At 48.6% G+C, this 13592-nt stretch overlaps 1 protein-coding gene across 1 annotated transcript in view; it reads left to right on the forward strand.

Moving 5' to 3' along the window:
• The window catches only part of RGS9 (regulator of G protein signaling 9), a 70035-nt gene extending 56961 nt beyond the window's left edge, over positions 1-13074 (forward strand). The window contains exons 14-17 of the mRNA XM_007959897.1: positions 225-310; positions 2942-3059; positions 10663-11162; positions 12927-13074. Coding sequence (XP_007958088.1) covers positions 225-310; positions 2942-3059; positions 10663-11162; positions 12927-13074 — 852 coding nt within the window. The remainder of the gene's footprint in view (positions 1-224; positions 311-2941; positions 3060-10662; positions 11163-12926) is intronic.
• Positions 13075-13592: the final 518 nt, after the last annotated feature.

Consider the following 13592-nt stretch of genomic DNA (forward strand, 5'->3'; position numbering starts at 1 on the left):
GGGCTCCAAGAATGCACAGTTGTAAGGAGTTACCAGGTGTGGCTCCTGGTCCAGGGCTATACTTGAGAACCACTGCTTCGGACACTATCCAAACGCGTTTCAAGCAAGGAGCTATTTTCTTCTTAACGTTGCCATCTCACCCCCTGAGGGAAAGCTTGAAAACAGCTGGAAATCAGTGAGCACTTTCCCTCCATAATTACTGGTTTTTCTCCTGTTTCCACTAGGATTCCTATGCTCGCTACTTAAAATCTCCAATCTATAAGGAAATGTTGGCCAAGGCAATCGAGCCTCAGGAAAGTGCCAAGAGAAGGCAAGTGGAACAGTCTGTAATTGCTGGTTGCCTGCTGTTTGTTGACAGAGAAGGAAAGGTCTCTTTCAACCCAATGACCATTATTGAGACATTTGCTTGATGAAAATATTGGGGCCTGGGAAGCACTGTTTGCTTGGGGGGTGATTGCTTCATAAGGCCCTGAAATCCCTCCAGCAAGATTTCCCGAGTAATTACTGCCAATAACATTTGTTTCCCTAATGGGGGTTTAAAAGCATTTTGATGATCAGGCTGATAATTACCCTGACCACAAATGCAGACATCTTCCTGGATATTTACTCTTCTCTCCTCACAACGGCCACGGCCACGTGGAAGAGGATTTAGTTTCATCCTTGTATGCTTGTAATATCCCAGGACTGTCCTTGTAATATTCCTGGACCGTCCTTGTAATATCCCATGACATGAGGGAGAATGGCAGCTCTGGTGGTAGTACCTAAGGCATTTGACTGATAACAAAAAGGCTGGCAGTTCAAACCCACCAGCCACTCCTCAGAAGGAAGGTTGGGCAATCTACTTCTGTAGTGATACCGCCTTGGAAACCCAAGGAGGAGTCGCTATGAGTCGGACCCTATTCGAGGGCAGTGAGTTTGGTTTTTTGGTTTTTGAGGGAGAATAGAAGATGACGCCCCAAGAGAAAATGCTAGACTCTGAGAGGAAATGAACAGTAGTGTCCAAGTTCTCTTGCTGGCCCCAGGGACTGCCTTGTAGCAAGTCTGTCAGTTTGCCCGGTCTCACTTTCCTTGCTGGGGATGTAGCTCATCTCATCTCGCAGAGCCCTTGGGACAATGGATGAAATAACGTTCTGAGGCCAGTTTGAACTCCTTTTGGGAAAACCAAACAATGAACCAACCAACCAAAGACTTCATAGGGACTGAAGATTCAAAAGAATAATAACCAAATGACAGCTTGGACAAAGGCGGGGGATTTTGGCAGAGGTCTTCATAGCACTGGCTGCGTGTCCTGTCCCTCCATGGTTGGTAAATGTCCCCCTGTTTGCCAGCTCAGCCCACGCTGGGCTCTTATCCAATGTCTTCAGTCAATTCAAAAGAGCCGGGAGGGTGGTTGGACCAGAGCCTTTATCAAAGGATCTTAAAAAAAAAAAAAAAACCCAACTTGGTTTCATTCTTGAGGATAAAGGTCCTGTTATGAAAGGAGAGAAAGGAGGTCTTTGTGGTGCTGTTCTACTAGTTTTATGTGTAGGGACAGGAGTTCAATGTCCCTGGGGACTTGAAAGCTTCTCCCTTAAGCCACAAGAAAGGGCCCTAATAGCTCCAGACATTCTGCCAGGAAGTAGTGGGGAAGGAAGGGGAGACTGGTACTTCTCTCTCCACATTGTTTTGTGAGGCCTGCTAGGTGCCCTAAGTGCCTGACATGACACTGGACCCTGGTGGACACTGGGCTTTGGTGTGAGGTATTGCGGTTTGATAATGTTGTGCTTGTGTAAGATGAGGCCTGGGAGGTGTACCTGTGGGGACTGCAGTGGATGTGAAACTGTCTTGTGACCCTCAGATGTAAGAGAGTGTGTACAATGCACTTTTTCCAGGACAAGTTAAATCTAGGTCCAAGCTTCTCCCTTGCTGGGGCTTGTGAGGGACCTAATACCAGGCCTCACTGGTGGGAGGGAGCCTTTCTCCTCCTCTGGGTAGATAAGAGAGTTCTAGTGGACTTGTGTAGTCTGGAAATGGTGTCAGTCCAGAGTCTTCAGTCTGTCATTGATGCTTGTTTTCCGAGTTTATGGGAGCCCTCAGAAGTGGGGGCTCTGCTGCTCAAGTCCCGAAGAATTCAGACACCTAGAGTTTGACTCCCAAGGCCATGAGAAAGAGAAGTTGGCCTCAGGAATCTGTGTTTCTTTCCAGCCAAGGTCTGGGGTGCTCTGTGAGAGGGGGTACAAGTCCCGCTCACCACCCTTCTTCAGGCCCTTCCCTCTTCCTCTGCCTTTTGGGGCCTTGCCTCCTTGGGCAGTCTTTTCTTCCTTCTGGAGCCTTGGAAACAAAAGTTCCAACTCTCCCTTGAGATCTTACACCAGGCTTCTAGTATCTAATTTCTCCTTGCCCCCTTTGTGTGTGAAGAGCCTACAGGAAGTTAAGATACTAAGCTGATCTCTCAGTACTGCAGAGGGCATGTCTGTGATCTTCACCACCAGAAGAGTCTCACCTAACCCACCAGTAACCAGGTGCTGTTGAATTGGTTCTCATGGCAACCCCCTGTGTGTCATGGTAGCACTGAGCTCCATGGGGTTTTCAGTGCTAGATTTTCCACAACTAGATTGCCAGGCCTTTCTTCTGAGGTGCCTCTGGGTGGACTCAAATCTCCAACCTTAAGCTTAGCAGCTAACTGAGGGCATTAGCCCCTGACACCACGCAGGGACTTCTACCTAACCTGACTGAAAATCTGACAGTAGTTGCTACTCTCTCTGGTTCCGTTCTCCAAAGGGGGGACAAGAGCTAAGACTGGGCATGGCGTCTGAGGACTCCACTTGAGGTTCTCCTGGAGAATGAGGGAAACAATTCCAGGCCCAGCCATCCAACCCCACTCCCCACTAAGAGTCACTGAATCGTTGTTGGGCAAACGGTATGGCTTTCTGCCAACTGCCAATCCTGTCCTTCGTTCCAGCTCGAGCCTCCTGTTCATGCGGCGCCACCTGCGCTCCAGCCCGAGCCCCGTCATCCTGAGGCAGCTGGAGGAAGAAGCCAAAGCGCGAGAAGCCGCCAACACCGTGGACATCACCCAGGTCATGAGCAAGCTGGACCGTAGGAGCCAACTCAGAAAGGAGCTGCCTCCTAAATAAATCTACAATCCCGGGGGTGGGCAGCAGGCATGTGGGAGGCAAACAAAGAAAGGTAGGGTCAGAGTCTTGGGGAGTCCATTCCCCAGTTCCTACTAGTGGAGCAGTGAAGTCATCAGATTCGTCCTGTAGTCTTATGACATCCTGTAGTGGGTCAACTTCCCAATACCATAGCAACTAGAGCTGGGTCTCCTACTTCAACTCACCAAGGGCTAGGGTTGGTCAGTGAGGGGGGAAGCGTTGCTTGTGACAGCCTGTCTTACCTTAGGGGGTTCTAATAGTGAGAACCACAGGGGAAACAAGCTGGTTTGTACAGTAGCATTTGATTTGGGGATAGTAAAGTGAAGGCATCCCCTCAGCCCCAAGGTGTTGCTCTTTTCGGGATGTTTATTTAGACTAATTTTATGAAGCTCCTCATTCCATGCCTCCAATTCAGACTGCTTCTAAAAGAGTCTTTGTAATCCCTCCAAGGGGCTAGTTGCAGGGCTTCCTATAGTTGAACTTCCTCTGGTCTGTTATGCTACAGCTGCTAAGACATCTCTCCTGTTGACCTTGTTTTTGGTCATACTTGCTTGAGGATTAGTGAGCTCTCTCCTTCCTTCTTGCCTTCCCATCCCGTTATACATGCTGGGGAATAAGCAGATGGTAGGAATGAAGGACTCAGGTCTGAGACATCCAGAGTTGTCACATTAAATAGCCCTGTGAGGAGCAACTTTCAGACTTAAGAACAAAGACACTGATGTCTTCATGAAGGGGATGGTAGACATCTGTGACATTTTCAGGATGAATCAGAAAAAATACTCTTTTGCATGTTTCCTCGATGTTGGGGCTTCCGTCATTTGCAGTGGTAGCCCAGGGCCATCCGTACCGTTACGGGTGGAGGGAGAGGACAGGTCAAACTTTAACTTTGGGAGATCTGGAAAGGCATTCTCAATGTTAGGGTTACCCCACACAACTGTGTATAGAGATAGAACAAGGACGTGAGCAAAAGATAAATCTTGGACAGCGGGATGACTCATTCATTGAGCATCTACTCTGTGTCAGGCATTGGTGAATACAACAGACATGGTCCCTGTCCTTGTGGAACTTCTAGTCTAGTATTGACAGTTGATAATTCAGCAAACTATATCAGTTAGCTGCTGTTGTATAACAACAACAACAAAAAAAAACATGCAACAGCAGTGGCATACAACAAATGTTTGTTGCTCATGCATCTAGGGTCCTTAGAAGGCTCTATTGTTCTTGGCTGGGCTCACTGACATGTCTTGGTGGCTCCTGCTGGTTGATCTACACTGGCCTGGCTGAGATGAGTGGGATGATTCTATTGTGTTTCACGTGTCTCTCATCTTCCAACAGCTGGTCTGGTCATAATTCCATGGCAAGGGCAGAATGAGAAGGGAGCAAGTGGAAACAAATAAGGCTTCTTGAGGTCTTGGCTAGGACTATTTTCCATCTCTTTTTATTGGCCAAAGTCACCCAAGATAGCCTAGATTTAAGGAGTGGAGGAAGAGTGTCTTTCTTTAGTGAGAGAAATTGAAGTCATATGGCAAAGGACATGGATACAAGGAAGGATGGGGTCATTGTTGCAATCAACAACACAAACGCGTATATGATAAAACCTGTAGAATGTGTTAGAAAGGAAAAGAATACAATGCTGTGATTGGGAATGTTGGGGGAAGCGTCTAGATTAAGGAGTCCTCTCTGAGGAGGTAAGAAACAGTTGGCCATGTGGGTTAGACAGGGAGAACTTTCCAGGCAGAGGGAGTGAAGGCCTAGAGGTGGGAAATTGTTCAGAGTGAACTGAAGCACCAAGCGAATGGAGCCTGGTGGATGAGGAGGCTGTAGTACAAGACGAGGGTAGAGAGGTGGGCCAGGGCCAGATTATTGAAGACCTTCTAGGACACTGTAAGGAGTTTGTGGTCATTGGTTTTGTGTAAGCAAAATGAGTCCAACCCAAAATATGGGAGCTTACTTTCCTGAATTTCACTACAGTCTTAGACCAGTTTATACTCTGAAAGAGCACAGAGGGATACCCTTTGTCTTACTTGTGAAGAATGTTGGCATCCTCTAACTCTGAAACATACCCCAAGTAGATATTACAGGTAATGAACCATTGTCAACTGAGTGACATGAAGAGGCTTGGAACCTAAAGGTTGAGCTCTAGCAGGGTCTCCATAAACATGTATTGTATGCATGCATGCATTCATGAATGAATGAATGGGTGGAAAGAGCCCTGGATTTGGAGGAGACCTCCTGGGCTCTTCTGCTGGCCTTACCCTTACTCATGTTGTCTAGAGCAAGTCACTTAATCTCTCTGGTTCCTCATTTATGAAATGAGGGGTTGGGACCAGATCCACACTTCTCAAAATGGACTTTGTGAACTCCAGGGGTTACCCGACCTGGGGCATCAATTTTACTTGATGATTTGGAATGGGAGGAAAGTTAGGTAATTTTAAAATTTTTATATTAAAATAATCATGAATATATTATGAAATAGAATGCAAAATATACATGAATGGTTTATGGTAAAATTTGAGACATCAAAGACATTTCGTGCTTGGCTGTGGCCGGTTCAGGCTTGGTCCTCAGACTCCTGTGGGAGCATGTTTACTCAGCTCTCCTGCTGTTTGGCCTAGTTTTGTGGGGAAGTTTGGGAAGCATGAAGCCAGAGAATATTTAGTATCTCTTCCAGTTACTCCACATGAACTGAGATCACACACCTAGGAAAATGGGGTGGTGGATGTTAAATACATCTTCAGAGAATGGTCTATGGCTTATCCAGCTTTTGTTCAACTACCAACCACACTGTTCCCCATAGCTTTCTAGCTGTGTCAGACACATAGTAGATTAGATATTCCCCAAATGTTGTTGGAATACCTAGTCAATATCAGACACACAAAGATAACATAATCTAATGGCAAACAAAGGCATGCAAACAAAGTAAGTCATCACTCTTTGCTGAAAACTACCAAGCAAACAAATAGATTGGTCTTAGAGTTCTATTATGTGATGAAGCAAAACACTGAAGTACTTCTTAACCTAGATTCTCCCTCCACTTTCACCTCTAATAGGAAGTTGAAAATGTGATTCTGGAGAGAGAGATTTCTAAACCATTCTTGTTTTATGCACAGGTCATACAGAATGGAATAAAACAGTTAAAGTCTGATATCATGGAGTTTATATTAAAATGTAGGTTTTTTAAGTGATTCCAAGTTATGGAAAGGGGGAGATTTTAGATGGGTTCATTCCCACAAAAGTAGTAGTTGAAACTGAGAGTGGAGGAGAACTCAAGGGAGAGAAAGTGGACAGGGAGAGAGAAGACTCAGAGAAATGTTGGCGGAGACACATTTTAAAGGTACAAGAGAAGGTCTAAGAGTGGAGAACATATTTTTAAAGAGGTGAGGGAAGGCTATGAACGGGTGGTCAATCCACGTTGCAGTGTTGCAGTGGAGAGACTTGGTACTCATTAATTATTCCATGGGCACCATTCTGTTACCCAGACTCCTGTGCAGTTAGGTTGGGGTCATGTGACTAGTTCTGGCCCATAGACTATTACGAGCCTGGTGATCCAGCTCCATATCTCTCTTCCCTCTCTGTGGTGACTCTAGAGTCCAGATTATCTTTTAGCTAGCACAGTTGCAAGATGGAGGAAGCCACCTGGCCCTTCACGTTGAACTTTATGTGAACAATGGCCCTTTATTGTATGAAGTGCCTGAGAGTTTGGAGTCACTGAAGCATAGTTCATCCTGTCTTGACTAGTGAAATGTCAAAGGCTGTAGGAGTTGAGTGTGTTGAGGACTAAGAGAGGCCACTGGATTTGGCAGTTAGAAAATCATTGGAGACAGTTGAGTGGGTGATTTCCACGGGATAGTGAGGGTAGAAGCCATATTTCATGGGGATGAGAGAGACCATATTGGGACAGTGGGAAAAGAGAGCAGAAGGGACTGGAAGGAGATACCACGTATACTTCATGCCCAACCTCACTGTCACCCTCTCCTTCTCCTCTTGCTCCCAGGAAGTATGAGTTTAGGTGGCCACACAGTCTCCTGCAAATTCTTAGCTATTTCCTGAGGACAGATGATGAATTGTATCTCTCTGTGCCCCTGCTTTGCCTTCCATTGAAAAGCTGTGATTGTGACCTCATGTCAACATGTCCTCTCCATTTCATGATTTCGTTCCTTGGCATGGTCCCCTTGCACAATAAAAAGGCAAAAGAGAAAAAAAAACATAGCCTTCCATCACTGTGTCTCTGTTGTGTCACATTTCTTTGCTGCATGTCTTGCACATCACTGCTTTGCTGCTTCACACCAGTGGTGGGTGCGGTGTGGGCTGGAGGGGCTGGGTCTCCAAGAACAAGCCCCAGACCTCTGTGGGAGGCCCTGAGGCTGGGACTCCTGGTAACCTGGTGGGAGGGGCTGAGAGTGTCTGGGGCTAATTGGGCTAGAGGTCATTAGCCTTGAAGAAAGGACTGTCTCAGGCCAGGTAAGTGAAGCACAATAGTGGCTTCCTTAGATGTCATTTTTCCTGGAAAGGACAGTCAGGAAAAGAGTAGCTGTGGTAGAGGGGTGAGGTGGCAAGAGGAGGGTGGAAGGAGGGGACAGAATTGGGGGTGAGTATGGAGTGGTGAAGGAGCCCACGAGGGCTCCTTCAGTGGGTAAGCGCTTGGCTGCTAACCAAAAGGTGGGCAGTTCAAACTCAATGGCCACTCCATAGGAGAAAGATGTGGCAGTCTGCTTCCGTAAAGATTTATAACCTTGGAAACCCTGTAGGGCAGTTTTGCTCTGTGCTATAGGATTCCTATTGAGTTGGAATTGACCAATGATAATGTGTGACCTTGGGCAAGTGGTGCCACCTCCGTGAGTCTCTGTTTCCTTAGATGTAAAGTGGGTATTATAACAGGAGTTCATCACAAATTTTGAACAAATGGGATTCTAGTTAACGAACCAGGGGGTTCTCAGTCAATTTGTTGATGGGTGGGTGGGGGGGACTTTAGTGCCTTCCTATCTCTCTTGGCAAGCCTCATTTCCCATTGTTGACCCTGATGTCCTATCTCCACCCCATAGGCAATGGGATGGCAATGTGGGTCAATAGAAAAAGCAGGAGCTTTTCCCTGTTCAGACCTGGGCTCAAATTTCCATTTGGTCACTGTATGAGTTACATATTGCTGTGTAACAAATTGGTACAAATGTAGCAGCTTGCAACAACACCCATTTATTAGCTCATGATTGTCCAGGTAAGATTTGGTTGGGTTCTATGCTCAAGGTCTCACGAGGTGGTCTTTGTTTTCAGCTGGGGGCTCTGGGAAAGAATCTACTCTCAAGCTCCTTCACATTGTTGCCAGGATCCAGTTCCTTGTGGCTTTAGAACTGAAGGCCTCATTTCCTTTCTGGCTGTTCACCAGGGCCATTCTCAGTTCCTAGGAGTTGCCCACATTCCTTCCCATGTGGGCTCCTCCATCTTCAAAGCCAGTAATGGAGAATTTCTCCTGCTCATGTTTAAAATTTCTCTGCCTTTTCTGTCTCTGACCTCTAGACCCAGATCTAAAGGGCTCCAGGGGTTAGGTCAGGCCCACCTGGGTGATCTCCCCTTTGAAGTCAACTCTGCCACATCACATGGAACACTAATGGCACAGTGCCTAAGGCATTTGACTGCTAACTAGAAGACTGGTGGTTCAAACCTACCAGTCACTCTGTGGAAGGAAGATTGGGCAATCTACTTCTGTAAAGATTTACTGCCTTGGAAACCCAATGGGGTTGCTATCAGTTGGAATCAACTTGATGGCAGTGAGTTTGTTTTTTTCCTTTTTTAAATTTTCTTTCACCTAACAGCTGTCTCAAACCTTTCATCAGGGTCCAGCTACCCCCCTACCATTGTATCCTTTATATATCCTTATATCAGTATCTCCCCCTATCATTGTAGACTATGTCCTAGTAGAGACCCACCTCCCTATAGAATGGGTGTCAGTTAGAAGACTGGGCACAGCTGTGACCTTGGGTGCTGGCTAGGAAATGCTTTCCCTGAATTTCACCCTGAGATTCTCATTCATTGGATCTGGGGTGGGACACTGGTCTGTGTTTGTAACAAGCATCTCAGCTGATTCTGAGGCGGGTGGCCTGCAGGCCACACTGAGAAATCCAGTGACTGGTTTCACACACAGACTGGAGTCGGTGAACCTGGAGTTAAAGCCTGTCTGTCATTTCCAGCAAGGTGTCCTGGGGGGAGCTGCCCAGCTTCCTGAACCGTTGGTTTCCTTACCTGTAAAATGGGATCGTCACAGCTGCTCCCCAAAGTGGCTTTGAGGAGTCAGTGCGATGGTCCCTGTACAGGCCACAGTGGCATCTGCTAGGCTCTCCCTGTGTCTTATCAATACTCAAAAAACAAAACAAAACAAAAAACTCACTGCTGTGGAGTCGGTTCATAGCAACCCTTGCTTGGGTTTCTGAGGCGGTATTGCTACAGAAGTAGATTGCCCATCCATCCTTCTGAGGAGTGGCTGGGGGGTTTGAACTTCCAGCCTTCTGGTTAGCAGTCAGATGCCTTAGGTACTATGCCACGAGAGTTCTCCTTATCTATATACTGATTATTATTATAGCCCACTGGCCCATGACCTTGGCTATGGTTTGCTGGCTGTAGGAGTCAGAGCAGAGGGACAAAATGAACTGTTGTTTCAGACAGAATCTTGTTTGAAGTTCAGGGAGCTGGTGGGAGGGGAAGGAGACATCTCGGGTTTAGCCCTCTGTGCCTTACTGGCCTTTTTCTTCCTCTAAAGCCTTTCTTGGGCACTCTGGTGTCTAACCAGAAGGCTGGAGGTTCAAACCCACCAGCCACTCCTTGGAAGGAAGATTGGGCAATCTACTTCTGTAGAGACACTGCCTTGGAAATCCAAGGAGGGGTCACTATGAGTTGAATCAACTCAATGCCATGAGCCTTCCTTCCTCTAAACCAAAAACCCACTGCCATCGAGTTGCTTCTGACTCATAGACTCAGTGACTCTCACTGAATTTCCAGGATGAGACATCTTTATGGAAATAGATCGCCCTAGGCTGAGCCATCCGGAAAGGTGTGGTCTGTGCAGACAAGAGCAGGGGTCTAGGGCAGGGTGGGTGGTCTCAGGCCTGGAGTAGTCAGCAGGCATGAGGGGGCTGCTTCTGCCCTCTCTGCTCCTCTCTCTCAGTCCTTAGGCAGTGGGACGAGGATGGGGAAGGGGTGACATGGGGTGTGGGGTCTAAGCATCCATCATTTGGGGACTGGCATCGACGAGGCAAGCGGGGGTTTAGCCTGGCCAGCCCCAGCATCCTAGGCCTAACAGAAGGTCAACTTGTACCTTGGGTGCAACTGCCCAGACCTGGAGACAGCAGCTAGGACTCGGGGACAGGCAGGAGGCTCAGTGTGGCCGTGCCATTGTCAAAGGCAGCTGGGGGCACCCTTTCCAGTTCCCCAGGGGCAGCTGTGCTGGGTCTGCTCTCTGAGGCTGGTTAGCAAGGTGGCCTGGGCTCCATCTGCCAGGCCACACGACTCACCGCTGGGCTCTCTCCTTTCCTCTCCACAGCGGCACCAGCACACCGCTCCCAGCCCCCACCTGGCAGTGTACACCGGGACGTGCGTGCCCCCCTCACCCTCCAGCCCCTTCTCCTCGTCCTGCCGCTCTCCGAGGAGGCCTTTCCCCTCACCTGGACGCTTCAGACGGCCCAGCAGCACTATCTGCCCCTCGCCCATTAGGGTGGCCTTGGGCAGCTCCCCGGGCCTGGAGCAGGAGGGTGAGACCAGCGGGTCCAGCACCCACCGTGGGCCCTCCGTCACCGAGGGCAGCGAGGCCTCCCTGGACTCAGAGCTGAGCTCAGGCTTCCCTCGGCCCTGCACCCAGCCCAGGGCGCCACCCAAGATCCGCGTGGCTCTGTCTTTCAGCCGGTTTCTGAGGCGCGGCTGTTTGACTTCTCCCGTCTTTGCCAGGCTCTCACCCAAGTGCCCCCCTGTGCCCCATGGCAAGGTGCAGCCCCTGGGTGATGGGGGCCAGCAGCTGCCCCGGCTGAGACCCAAGAAGGTGGCCAAGTAAGAACCAGGAGGGTGTTGTGCTCTGTGTGCGCGTGTGCATGTATGTCCGTGTGTGTCCGGGCATTGTGGCTGTGAGTGTGTTTGTGTGTGTTCATGTTGCTGTGTGTATCTGTGTGTACGCCTGTGCATTGTGTCTGCGGGTGTGTGTCTACACGTGCATGCATATGTGTCTGTCTGTGCCACTGTCCATCTGTGTGCATGTGTGCATGTATGTCCGTGTGTGTCTGGGCATTGTGGCTGTGTGTTTGTGTGTGTTCATGTTGCTGTGTGTGTCTGAGTGTATGCCCATGCATTGTGTCTGTGGGTGTGTGTCTACACGTGCATGCATGTGTGTCTGTGTGTGTGTGCATGTACGTCCATGTGTGTCCGGGCATTATGGCTGTGAGTATGTTTGTGTGTGTTCATGTCACTGTGTGTATCTGTGTGTATGCCCGTGCATTGTGTCTGTAGGTGTGTGTCTACACGTGCATGCATGTGTGCCTGTCTGTGCCATTGTCCATCTGTGTGTGTGTGCAGGTATGTGTCAGCATGTGTTTGTGTGTATGTCTCTGTGTGGGTCTAGCTATGTGTCTCTGTAGAATGTGTGAACGTGTGTGCCATGGCTCTACTGTGTGACCATGGTCTAGAGCTGGGGGCAGGTGGGAGGGTGGTAATGAGAATTCTGGAAAAGCAGATATCACACATAGTCTATCTAAATCACCGAAAAATTCCCAGAAGCTCGGTTTTGTTCTTTCCTCTCCTGAGAAGGAGAGAGGGTGACAGGTGTGCTCCTTTTCCATCTTGTAATATTTTTTTCCCTTCCATGATATTTTACAAGGATCTCTCTTCAGGGGCCAGTTTCTTTGGAAAGCAACTTAAAGGGAGTGAGAGTTAGCTACTAGAATATTCTATGGAAGAGCTCTGGTGGCTAAGGCATTAACCAAAAGGTCAGCAGTTCAAACCCTCCAGCCACTGTATGGGAAAAAGACGAAGCAGTCTGCTTTCGTAAAGATTTACAGCCTTGGAAACCCTCTAGGGCAGTTCTGCTCTGTCCTGTAGGGTCTCTGTGAGTTGGAATCAACTCGATGGCAGTGGGTGGGTGGGTTATATCCTACACCCTGGTTGCACAGTGGTTAAAGCACTCGGCTGCTAACCAAAAGGTTAGTAGATTGAACCCACCAGCCACTCTGTGGGAGAAAGATGTGGCAGTATGCTTTGGTAAAGATTTATAGTCTTGGAAAGCCTACAGGATAGTTCCACTCTGCCATATAGCGCCATTATGAGATGGAATCGACTTGCTGGGCATTTATTTATTTATTTACTTGGTATATCCTATAGAGGAGTCCCTGGGTGGTACAAAGGGTTAACATATTCAACTGAGAATCAAAAGGTTGGAGGTTCAAGTCCACCCAGTGAAGCCTTGGAAGAAAGGCCTGGCCAACTACTTCTGACAAACCAGCCATTGATAACCCTCGGAGCTCAGTTCCACTCTGATGCACATGGGGTCACTATGAGCTGGAGTTGACTCAGCAGTAACCGGACTGTCCTCTAGGGACATCCTGAATTGATCAAAGCCACAAATATCCAAGCCCCTTGAAAATGCAAAGCATGTTTGTGACTGCTGTCCATTCAGCAAGAAAATACTACTGCCCTCCACTCATTGTTTCGCATGACTTTTGGTGGCCATCCCTGTGCTGTTAATCTTCTCCAGGGATGCCAGGGTCCACTTGGGGCTTCTTGTTGCTCTTGCTTCACACTCCTTGCTTTCCTTTTGCCCCCAAGCTTTTTCCAGATCAAAATGGACGTGCCTACAGGGAGCGGGGCCTGCCTGGTGGACTCTGAGGAGGATGGCATCGTAGGCGAGTCTGGGGACCAAGAAAAGGAGGTCATCTGCCCCTGGGAGAGCCTGGCTGATGGGAAAGCAGGCTGACCCACGGCCTCCAATCCAGAAAAAGCTCCTGCCACGAACCCAGCTCCACCGAGGCTGGATGGGGCGCAGGGCATGCTGTTCTCAGACCAAAGTGCATTAAGATCAGATTTAGGGGCCAGAAAGACAAAATGAGGTTGCCTATGGGCCCCAATGACCACCTTCTTCCCTTCCTCCTGACCTCCCTTCCCTTGGGCAGAAGAAAGACCTGTGGACCAGAAGACCTTACTTGCTGCCTTAAAACCAATAAAACTTAAGAGTCCCTTTGATTGGAGTGGCAGCGTGTTTGTGGTTTTATTATGTTAAACCCCTGTCTTTGGTTTTCTGGACAAAAAGGGTGTGGAGTCACTACCAGGAGCTCCCTCCCTCTCGACATTGGTTTCACATGCTATTTTTCTCCACTGAGTTCCACAGGGATGGTCCAGCATGTGGCATCTCACAGGAAGGGATGGAGGGGCAGCTGGGGAGGAAGGCAGCCACCTAGGGTGCCAGGTGTGGTGGCTCAGCTCCTTTGAGAAGCG

This window comes from Orycteropus afer, unplaced genomic scaffold (genome assembly GCF_000298275.1).
Source record: "Orycteropus afer afer isolate SDZICR_OR568_19922 unplaced genomic scaffold, OryAfe1.0 scaffold00018, whole genome shotgun sequence".
NCBI classification, from domain to species: domain Eukaryota; kingdom Metazoa; phylum Chordata; class Mammalia; order Tubulidentata; family Orycteropodidae; genus Orycteropus; species Orycteropus afer.